Source organism: Oryctolagus cuniculus, chromosome 7, assembly GCF_051225735.1.
Source record: "Oryctolagus cuniculus isolate XC-2025 breed Fujian yellow rabbit chromosome 7, ASM5122573v1, whole genome shotgun sequence".
Classification (NCBI taxonomy): Eukaryota; Metazoa; Chordata; class Mammalia; order Lagomorpha; family Leporidae; genus Oryctolagus; species Oryctolagus cuniculus.
In genome coordinates, this window is record NC_142873.1 from 117,160,713 (window position 1) to 117,173,080 (window position 12,368).

The following is a 12,368-nucleotide window of genomic DNA, read 5'->3' on the forward strand; positions in this document are numbered from 1 at the left end:
ATAGCCCTACCACATGACCCAGCCATCCCACTCCTGGGAATTTCCCCACTGGAAATTGCTAAGAGAAGTAAGAAAGACACAGAAAGACACATACCACATGTTCTTCCTCATATGTGAAGGCTTAAAAATAAAAAGTCAATCTGAACATTGAATAGTGATTACAGAGGCTCAGAAGGACAAGGGAAAATGTGGATAGAAAAAAGCTGGGTAACAGGTACTAAAACACAGATGGAAGGCATGAGTCCTAGTTTCCCCAGCACAGTTGGCTGTCTATGGTTCACAGAAACAAATTATTTTTTGAAGATCTATAGGAGAGGCATTCAAAGGCTCCTGACATAAAATGATGAGGAATAGAAGTTGTACTTACCCTGATTTGAACAGTATGTGCTGTACATGTGTTGAAATACTGCATTGCACGTCATAGATATGTATCAGTCTTACATGTTAATCAATTTTTAAAAAAGAAATTTCTGCTATGATTTAAGAAAAACTAGCTAAACAAACTGGACTTCTGAACTGTAAGATTATAAATATGTGTTAAGTTTTTAAGTCTGTAGTAATTTGTTAGGGCAACAATAGGAAACTAGTACCACGGCTAAATTTAAAAGCCATAATGTGCAACAAAGAAGATAAAATGTGCAAAGATAACATCAAATATCCAATGAGTTGTAAGCAATTGTTTTCTATAACAACTTTATAACTATTAATTGTCATGCAGATTATTATTTTAATGACTGAAAAGAAACAATAGCAGCTTTCAAATCAACCATAGCCTTTAATTTGATTTTGTGAAAAAGCTCACAATCAGATAGGGTGCTTGTCTCCTTTGTGTTTGTTACCTGTGAGTTTCATACAGTGCAAACATTATTGAGGGAGAACCTGTAACTATGAAATGCTGTGTCATTCAAAACATCTTTTCCATATAATTAATGGAAGACAAATCCTTCCCACTTTTCATTTAACACTCACAAAAGATACTTAACAAACAAAACTGAAATTTGAACCTATGGTTATTAAAGTGCAAAAGTACTAGAAGTCTACAGGGTTTTTTCCCCTAAAACCAATTATAAGAAGTGTCCAAATATCAACAGTTTTTAAACATTTTTAAATAGATATGTAACAAGTGCTCCGATAGGTTGAAGTTAATTTTTTAAAGATGGGCTAAGAATGAATGCAAGGTATTCTTGAAAAGATCTGAATCATTACTGTCCAATCATATATTCTTGTAATTGTTATGGACATAACAATTTCTATCAATTTTCAGTTTTATTTGTTGCACTTAAAAGTCACCATATAATATTTAAACATATGATAAAGAACACAGCCATTCTTCCTAAAACAACATCAAGATACTATCTGTAGAGTTCACAGTTCTCTAACAACTTCACAATAAATACTCAAAACATTGTACGACCATAGATGTTTGTGAACAGTTTTGAAAGAAAGCTGTATTTTGGTACAGTAAGGCAGTTTCAGCCAATATTAAGAGGTTCTGAATATTTGCTCCAACAAGACATGTATATTTAAATCTCTGATGTTTCAAGGAATTTTAACTGTCATTTAAAATAAGAACACTGTGATTTGTGAAACTGTGGTCTTAAACATTCTTACTCCTATGTTCTTACCACATAAAGCTTATCCAAAAATCAACGTACTCATCCTGTCAATATCAAATATTTATATTTAAAAAAAGCAGGCATTTACATTAAATATGGGGATATAAACCCTATATTTAAACAAGCGACTCCTGTCAGTCTCTCCCACACAGCTGTGAGGTAGGTTACTATCCACATTTTGTAGATGGGAAAACTGAATGAGGTTACATACATGAATTGAACTGCTACAGCAGTCAAATGGAGAACCAGATTCTAATTAGATGTTGTCCTTAGATCTGCATTTTGTCCTTGACAAACTTTTAAAAAGCTAAAAATAGACTAAAGTACAAAGACTACTATTGGGGCTTTAATTTTTAAAACATGAGAATACAGTCAAATGGTTTACCAAAGTGACTAAAGTGAAGCAACATAAAATAATAAAAAATACATTTAGTGAACAACTTAAGACAGTGATAACATGAGATTTGGCCAAAGGAATTTGACAACAAACTGGCAGAAGCAAACAACATAATCATTTGTGGAAGGCAGATCTAAGAAAAAAATGAGAGGAATTAAAAGAAAGATAATAGAGTTCAAAAAAGATTTTACTATTACTGTTCCTATAATTTATAATTTAAGAGAGAAGGCACAATTTACTGTTTTTTTTTTAATTTTTGTTTTTTTGTTTTAGAATGGTTGATTGATTTTTTCTTTTCCATTTTAGGAAAACGTTATCTATGTAGCAAAATGGCCTTTTTTCTTGATAACAAAACTTACTTCAAAGGGATTTTTAACTATGAAAAATGCATGCTTAAAATAGCAAAGTAAAAGTTAACCATGCAATTCTTCTTGCTGCGAATGTTTCTGCTCCTCCTTAAAGTTTCAGATTTTTAAATTAATACAAAGTAGCAAATCTTAAATTAAAAAAAATCACATTGTATAAACTTTGTCAAAATTCTATGTGTGTTCAAAAATTTTTCTTGCTAGGATATTCTACAAATACTTTTTCCCTGGAAAGAGTGCTCTACTCTAATATTTCCTTAATTGCACTTTAAATGTAATTGAAATTTACCTACCCTGCTTGTCCAAACAATCATGAACTACTTCCACAAAATCTAAGCTTTAGATATAAACCAAACTTCCCAAAAGTCACATACACAGTTATGGCTGCAAACTGCATTACTTCGAAAGGATGGCAGTAAACATTAACATTGTCTGGCAAAATTAATACAGGCCTGCAGTCTGCTAACTTCTGAGCCCAGCCTGATTTTTTTTTTTATCAGGTTATGGCTGAAGAAGTTCAATTAAAACTCAATTCAGTCTAGACTGTGTGTCCTGGTTTTCATGCTATTACTGTTCAATGGCATCGAATGCATCATAATCAAACATGGGAAAAGATGTATTTATGGTAGTAAAGATGCCAGCAGCTTGTTTAAATAATGTTTATACAATTTTTAAAGCTCATCAAACATGTACATTTCAAAGTGTTAGTAAGGTCTGGGTAAATCTTTATCAATCCAATAATAATTAGGTAGATCGTGACTAGAAATATAACTTGCAAAAACAGTGTTGTATCATCTAATATGCATATAAAAAGAAAAATATCAATCTGTATATGACATTTAGATAAACCGAATTCAGGTCCTAATCCAAAACTATGATAACGTAGATAAGGACTGGGGGTAGTTTTCTTTTTGAAAAAGGATTGTGCTCAAAGAATCCCATAAATAAAAAGTGCTGAATAACATCCTACAGTTTGAGTATTTTTAAGCACCTTCAATAACTCAGAAGCACTTATAAAATCAATTATCATAAATTTTTCAGATGATTACACCTAGTACAATCAATTGATTTGAATAAACTAGGAAATATTTAGTTAAGACCACTTTATGTCATTTGAAGACTCGAAAGCAATATATTTGTATTTATTTTTCAGCTACTCCAGTGTTTCATTAATTTGAGCTGTTCTCCCCCAAGGAAAGGTGGTTTTTCAATAAAGAAAAAATAGTCACCACTGAATATCTAGTAGTATGGCATTAAAGCTTAATGGTCCTCCTTTCTCATATAGAAAATGGTAAAGAATAATTTTTCTGGTTATTTCATGTGGTTTCTGTAATAGCAATTACCATAACATATAAAGAGGGTGTGTGGATCTAAAGAATCACCATAAAAATGCATGGAACACTTCTATCACTACCTTGGTAATATTCTGCTTTATGCCAAGAGGACGTGATATTTTACATGTTTGGTTTTCTGGATGATTTTGCCATTAGTATTCCAAGGGGCAGCTGTATAAAAATATTCAAGTATATACCTTTGAAATGCCTCATCAAACCAAAACAGAACACTCACACTTGTCGTATAAAAATTCTAAATGCATAAAAAAAAGTGAATACTAACACAAATCATATGAAAAGGCAGAAAAGACAGCACTTTAAAGCTCAGAGTTACCTTCGAGGTCTTTTAATCTATCCCTCCCTTTTTAGGAGTTACAAAAATGAGGCCCCAAATGATGCAACTTACTGACAGATTGTACATATTCCTCACTCAGAGTTTTTAACACAGCCTCTGAGACTATGATTAAAATAAATTACATTTCCTATTTAAAAAGTCACAGGGTAAACATGAGGATGGTTTGCAGAAATGCAAGACTGAAAAGGTTTGGGTATTTACAATACAGACAAATGCAGGAGTATGCCTAGCATTTAGATATTAAGATTTCACAGCCGTTAATGGGATTTAAATTACTCTCCAGTGAATAGACAAAGATCTGATATTTGTGACAGGCTTTTACATTTTATAAATGGAAAGGTGCAATGCCTACATGAACTCAGTAAACTGCACATTCATAAATACCACAGATCAATCCAAGTATTCCAAAAGTCTGTTAAGACTTGTTTATAATCATTTTCTAAATTATGTTTAATACTAAAAACCAATTCGTATTCCCTGAATACGAACTGTTTAGGGAATAACAGACAGTATACCTATTTTCAGAAAAAGAGAATTGTTTGTGCTATGTATAGCAAATTCCCTGACATAGAAATACTATTCCTGATTAATTCGGCTCCTGGATTCTCTTTATAGCTGGCTAGTATCAAGGAATGCAAACACTAGGTTTGTTGATCAAAGCAAAAACTCAACTTGTAAATGGTTGGCTATCTGTATATTCAAGACAGTGTCCGTTCCTATACTGAAAGATCTAAATAATGGACTTAGATCTATATATGGTATCCTATACAAAATACTTAGAAAATGTTCACTGACTACAGATTTTCAAAGTAGGATTAATGATGACAACTCTACCCATAGAGCCATCAGCATGAGTCACTCATCTTTTTTAAACAAGAAATCTTGTTTAAAGTCTTTCAGTCATCCATCTGTACAAAAAAGTATAAACGTTGCACCTAAACAATACCACAAGCTTATTAAGACAGCCAAGGTGCCACAAAACAAGTTACAGATACAAAAAATTCTGTTTAGTTTAGCATTCAATCAAGAACATTTCTATAAGTAAAAATGATTGATTCTGAACTAGACTTTCCCCAAAATTGATAAAAAGGAAAGAAATTCTACCTTAATTTTATCATTAATTACCCTAATTATGGCACCTAGGATGATTTTCCTTAAAAAAAGATATTCTCAATTTACTTTTCATCATGGGATAAGTTTTTTAAATGGCAAATTTTTGGGGGGGCAAGCAGTGTTAAAGTTACATGGCTTTCTTTTTTCATGGAAGAACTTGTCAGTCTTTGTCATATCCATTGTCATCCTCAAGGGAGGAGAGCAGCATGTAATATTTTCCAAGCTTACTCCATCATGAACTCTTTTCCTCAGCAGAGTATCTCACAGGATGCACTATGAGGCATGCTGTTCTAGAACCACATGGAGTCTATTCCCATGACACATCTAAAGCTTTATCTATAGCCCAATAACAGAAGCTCTCCTGAAGTGTCTTGATTGCAGGACATTGTGCTTGGCTCAGACCTATCTATCATCCACAGTTCAGCAATATCTAAGACTGATATGTAGGAATTTTAGATTAGAAATTGATTCTTTCCCTTCTTGTGCTCACAGGTAACAAAGAGTCTACTATTGAGCTAGACAGGGTCTCCTAATGTCTCCTCTCTACAAACTATTTCACTAAACCATCTAGAGTCACAGAATATCTGTTTTAAAAAAATTTACAAATGGAATAAACAAAACTGCACCCTTTGGGTCTCCTACAAGTCAACAAGCAATTATCAATCTGTGGATGTTCACAAATTCTGGTAAGAATGAGAAAAAAATTAATAAATTTTTAACTCTCAAAACATATGATAATCATCCATATAAATTTGATGTGAATAAGTTTCTATTATCTGGCTCATTAGAATAACAAAACTAAAATGCCACTGGATTATTTCTCATTGTTTCTCTGCCTTCAAAATTGTGGACTTTGCTACTGGGGAAAAGGAATCTGTTTAGTTCCTTATTTCTAAGATCTTTCCATTCATATTCAGGCAAAGACTGAATGGTTCTGTTTTTCTCAAAAGAGGCCTGTACACATTTGGAGAAGCCAAAATGATGCCATTTAGCAGACTGAACATCAAACTAATACAGGACTACTTACCCACCTAAAACAGTAAATGAAACAACAGCCTACTGGTGCCACAAGATGGCAATGTTTCAAAGGTTAAACTTCAGTACTATCTCAAACTCCAGACCATCCCGCTCCCCAGACTGGTGAACAAGGATCCCTTTTATTTTGACATTAACAAGCCCAACTTACAAGTTACTTAACAACATTTTTAAGAGACCTAAAAACAATGTGATACAATGCAAACTCAGAACTTAAAAAAAATTCCAAGACAGACATTCTTGTCTTTGATAAGCACGGGAGAAACGTTTTCTAACATCTGCTTCTTGGTAGAAAATATCCTATTTTTGGCAAAGAGAAATTTGTCAAGGCAATGTCATCACTTTGTTTTGTTTCGTTTTCAAGAGCTTAATATTTTTTAGAGTAAGTCATGTGAATGAGACTGTTAATTATAACATATTAAATACAATAAATGAATAAATACAATTTAGATAAATTACACATAATTTAAAAATTAAATATTTTTAAAACAAAATATAATAAATGAGTTATTATCTACCCTGATATATAGTTTTCTTTTTTAATCTTAAAAATAACCTGCATGAAACAAAACAGCAAAAAATGTTTGGTTTTTCTGAAAAGCACTAGTATGTGAATACATATATGTATATATGTAAACAACACATACATTTATTCAAGAGAGAACTTTTCTCAATGTTTAAGGCTTCTCTGCCATATCAGGTTCAACAGTGAAGGTCATGGCCTCTCAAGTTTTGGGAGTACATAAAAGCCCTTGGGGCCAGAATGGTGTTTTCAAACTGAATGGCCAGCAACCAAGAAAGGTAGTGGGAAAGACTCAAAAGCTAAGTTAATGGACCACTGAGGATCAAACAATGAGCAAAGACAATGGTGATTAGTTGGGTTAAGGAGGTGACAGCGATTAGAAACTTAAACTTTAAATGAAGAATTTGCAATGTGAAATGCAAGAAGACCTTCACCTCCTTAACTCCCCCTAGTCCCCATCTCATACATACAAAATAAAGGATCAAAAATAAGAGTTCACTTTTAAGGGATCATTGATACATTGCTTTGTTTCATTTAACTGTCTACTATTGTATTATTCTTTGTTAAGTGCAAAAACATAAAACAAGCCAAAACAAATTTGAGAAAAGTAGGTTTTGAAGGCGTATTTTAAAAGGACATGTTTATAGAAAAGATAAAAATTGTTGCAATTCCAGATGATTTGTTCCAATACCAAATCGAACCCTGAAAGCTCTTAGGCTAAAACCTATTATTTAGGGAAATCTCAAGATAAAGTCCTGAGGTTTCTATAACTGTTTATAAGGTACCTGGAAATCGTGGTTACCTATTACAGGACCACAGCCCTTCTGGTGAGCACTAGGCAATATTTGCAAAAACTTGGCTTCTGAAATTTGGGAGGGCAAGTTTTTAAGAATTCACCATTTATATAATATCTAACTAGTGGTTGTGTTTTAAATCTTGTTCAAGAAAACTGGGGTTGTATAAACACTGCTTAAAGCCTACTGAAATTTAGGAAGCAAACGTGACTGACCTACAATAAAGAGTGAAGCAGGGAGGTATTGACAAACCCCTCTCATGTTGAGAGGGTTCCTCAGTGAGTTGAGTAAATCACCTGAAGTGAACCCACACCTGTGAATTAACAATCTTCATTGATGTCCAATAGTTAAAGACACTGCCTATGTGATTTTATCACAGGCACGTTAGAATTACAGAGTTCTACAGGTAAATAAAATGTCAGACATTTTTGTTTTCAATAATTTCAATGGCATCGAGTGTCCCCTGGAAATATTCATGTCTCTTAATTAGTATTGCAGATATGTGACATCCAGAAGTAAGATAATAATTTAAAGAATATATCTCATCTTTCACAGTGCAGTAACAGAAAGATAGAAACCAGGGACAGATCATCAACGTGCTAAAGTAGTGATCAGACTGGCACACATTTCAAAAAAATCCATGGTGTGACTGCCCAGGCGAGGTGAAACTGAAGACAATGTGCTTCCTGTCAAAGAGCCAGTGAGAGAGCCAGAAAGCGAATGACTCTCTGCAGTGGTAGAATCAAAACTTGATCTTGGCCTGTGTAAGCCAGCCGCAGAGCAGGAGCGCTGAGGTGTTGAGGAACCAGACCTCTGTTCCACTACCTCATCTGGAAAGGACAAAAGAACAATTCATACATAAATTCTATTTGCCCAAGTCCTCTACAAAATTGCTATATTCAGGAGATTATATAAACATATTGGAACAAAGGCAGCTTAGTAATAAATGTCATGTTCAGTGTTTCAGGAGCAGAGGTGGTAATAGCTCTTTCCTCCTAATCCATCACTAATCAATCACAACACTTCCACATGGTCAAAATATGATCCCTAAATCCTTCTCGACAAAATATGTGGTATTAATATTGAAATCAAACTGATAGCCCCACATTTGAAGAAAACATATCATTGACAACTTAATATCTTCCATTATATCAAAAAATAATTTCACTTAATATTTTAAGTCTAGATTACTTAAAAACCCGTCAATATTTACCCACCATGTCTTTGAGATGATTTTAAAATCTGATCAACTAGTGCCAAGTTTTACTTTCTTAAGAGTTTATACCTGCACAGCTTCCTTACCATCAATGCTTTTAAAGTCCAAAAGATAGCTTCTATTATCAACCAGGTAAAGTTGCAAGCTCATTTTCACATAATTGCCAGTCACTGGATTTTTTCTTCTTACTCGAAGATGGTATGCATTCACTACCTAAAATAGGAAATCAATGAAACAAACTACAAAATGTCTCCTTTTTTATTGGAAGCAATGTTACAAACAAATAGCTGATAAGAATAAGGCAGGGAAGGAATTTCTGAATAATTTGTTTGTAAATTACAGGCGTTTATTTTATCTCCACTAACTACTATTCATGTATAGAAATTAAAATTTAAAGGGAACTTAAGAAATTAAATGAAGTCTAGCCTTCACTTCAAACATGTATCCATTCTAAAATATTAAAAATACTATTGGTAGCCTCGCTGCTGCTTGAATACTTTGGCTGGTGAACATGTTGTAAAAGGAATACAAGGTACTATCACAAAATTCAAAATAATCCTGGTAGGAAGATATATTTGCCTTTTAAAAATAACAAAACTACACTCAAAGAAGATTCTGGGTTTTCAAAACATCTATAAATTAGCTTCAGAAACTTTTCAGTAAGGAATTTTAAAGTCATTAACACCTCTTAACTACATAAAACTACTTCTGAAAAGGCAAATCTGTTTCTAACTGGTATTAAGGAAATATTATTTTATTTTCATGTCATATACAAATAATGAAAGTAAAATGACTGATTTATTCAAGTATGTCAAATGAATATTTACATGATAAATCTGAATGCTTTTGTTCTTCCTTTAAAAATAAAAAAATTCACGGTCCCAATGAAAGGAAGAAGAGTAAAAGCAAAAATGTTTCTCTTCTACATATATTCAAATAGAACTGAATAAAATCGACACAATTTTTTAAAAAAGTAAAATGTAGTCTAAGAGTAAGGAAAATATACTATACCTAAGATTCAGAAACACCAAATAAGAGAAAATTTCTTAACTTGGAGAAAAGTACCTGTTGACTAAATGACTATGTCTTGATGGTATACTTTGTATTGACCACTAGTGGTCACAATCACCTTCCCCCCCGCCCCCCAAAAAAAAGAGGATAAAAGGAAATAAAAAGCTCCCACGACACTCCCCAAAACAAAAGAAGTAAAAACACAGTCTTTGAAGACATCTGACCATTTACTGCTGTGGTGCTGCTCAAACAGATGAGCTGTTTTCTCAGATTATTTCAAATTAATTATTTTCCATTTCATGGCCAAGAATGCTATTCCATAAATCGAAATATGTAAGTTTCCAACATTAACAGCACTTTATAGAGGTTTTTTTGAGGGAGAGGAAGGTTTGAAATGGACATATTATATTATTGGAAAGAATGAGGTCTATCAAAAAGCATCAAAATTATTAAATTTGTATCTAAATCAAAAACCCTTAATCTCAGTACTCAGTGGCTCAGGACAGATTACACATGCAAATGGCTTCCAAAACGATCTAACACATTACAATTTCCTACCTTCCATTCAAAGTCCAGCTGCTTCATAGCTCGGTACACTTCAGCCATGATGTCATATGGTTTGCTCTGACTTCGGATTCCAAGATGCCATTTGGCTTTTTTCACAGCTAAAGATTTGGGCTTAGTTGTATTTAGTGCATCCAACGGACATTTTGCTTTGGGGCTGTCTGCTATGAGAGGCGGCATCCTTTCTGGATGAGGTTTAAGTCCTGGGGGAATATGCATGGCACTATCATCCATAAAAGAACCTGCTGGAGGACTGGAAGCGAGGTAGAACTCACTGGCTTGGTTCATTATTCTCCGATTGTCAATGATAAGATGATAAGCCACCGCAAGCTGGTCTTGAGGGTCACCACTATATAAACTGTTCATTACTTCTGATTCTGTACACTCAAATTTTTCACACACCTCTCTCACAGCCTCATCATCAATGACATTAGCATCATAGGAGGGGTCTTCAGGAAATAAGTAAGTGGGCAAATCTTGTTTAAACCACTCATGTTCTCTAGGGGAAAAAAAAAAAAAAACCACCATAATACACTATCATAAGAACATGCTTTGGCAAGTCCCAAACAATTCAAACATGGGGCAACACAACCTACTAGAATCAGAAAGACCTTGTCTTTAGTCCTAGCTCTGCCACTCACTGGCACTGTGACCTTATGCAAGCTAATTAAACTGGAAAAACCATGGTTGTTCAGACGTGGGTATTTGGCTGACATTTCCTCAAAAACAAGGTAAGCTGTCACTTCAAAATAAACAACCAGCAATACTGGTTACCAACAATAAAATTCAAGCTTTCAAGCAAAAATTTACAATTTTTATAGTAATTTGTGTGTTTCTCCACCAATGTGACAGCTTCACCTTAAATACTTTCTGCTGAGGTTAGTGTAGATAATAATATGATTTTTGATAGTATATAACAAAATACGTTGCCATTTGGAAAAATCACCATCGATAGTATTTTCCACACTACCAATGAATGATTTAATTACATTAAATTGAATATTTACAGTTTCTGTTACTGAATTATACTTAGACTAATATAAATGGAAATTTCACAATTCAATCTATGACTACATTCCCAACAATTCCACTATATATAGGAAATAAATAAAGAATACATTAAGTAATAAGCTCATAGTTAGTAAAGACAAAAATCAGGATTCAGATTCAGAAGTTTAACTTCATCTCCCTTTATTAACCACAATAATATTAATACTATTATTACTAAGATTAATGGACCTGGGAAAACACAAAAATAAGATTTATATAATTACAATGTCTATCTGTTTTTTTTTTTTTTAAGATTTATTTATTTGAAAGGCAGAGTTACAGAGAGAGAAGTAGAAAGCCAAGGAGATCACCCATCCACTGGTTCATTCTTCAGATGGCTGCAACAGCCATGGCTGGACCAGGCAAAACCAAAGCCAGCAGCCTGTAACTCCATCTGGGTCTCCCATGTGGATACAGAAACTCAAGCACTTGGGTCACCATCTGCTGCTTTCCCAGGCACATTAGCAAGGAGTTGGATCAGAAGTGGAGCAGCGGGGCCGGCATGGGGGCACAGCAGGTTGATACTCCGCCTGGTGCGCTGGCATCCCATATGAGCGCCAGTTCTAGTCTCGGCTGCTCCTCTTCCCATCCAGCTCTCTGCTGTGGCCTGGGATAGCAGTGGAGGATGGCCCAGGTCCCTGGGCCTCTGCACCCGCATGGGAGACCAGGAGGAAGCTCCTGGCTCCTGGCTTCGGATCAGCACAGCTCCGGCCATTGTGGCCATTTGGAAAGTGAACCAACGGAAGGAAGACCTTTCTCTCTGTTTCTCTCTCTCACACAGTCTGTAATTCTACCTGTCAAATAAATAAATAAAATTAAAAAAAAAAAGTGAATCAGCTGGACACAAAGCAGAGGCTAATTGGGATGCTGGCATTGCAAAAGGCAGCTTCTGCTGTGCCACAACACCAGCCTCAGTTTCTGTCTTTTTTATCACTACATTCTCTCTCTTTTTTTTAAGATTTTATTTATTTATTTGAGAGGAGAGTTACAGAAAG

At 34.2% G+C, this 12,368-nt stretch overlaps 1 protein-coding gene across 2 annotated transcripts in view; it reads right to left on the reverse strand.

The window, feature by feature from the left end:
• Nucleotides 1-755: 755 nt before the first annotated feature.
• Nucleotides 756-12,368, reverse strand: part of PRKAA2 (protein kinase AMP-activated catalytic subunit alpha 2) — a 95,487-nt gene continuing 83,874 nt past the window's right edge. For both annotated transcript variants that reach the window (XM_051856426.3, XM_051856424.3), the window contains 3 exons: nt 10,318-10,822; nt 8,835-8,961; nt 756-8,362 (listed from right to left, as the gene is read on the reverse strand). In XM_051856426.3, coding sequence (XP_051712386.1) covers nt 8,124-8,362; nt 8,835-8,961; nt 10,318-10,822 — 871 coding nt within the window. In that variant the 3' untranslated portion in view covers nt 756-8,123. The remainder of the gene's footprint in view (nt 8,363-8,834; nt 8,962-10,317; nt 10,823-12,368) is intronic.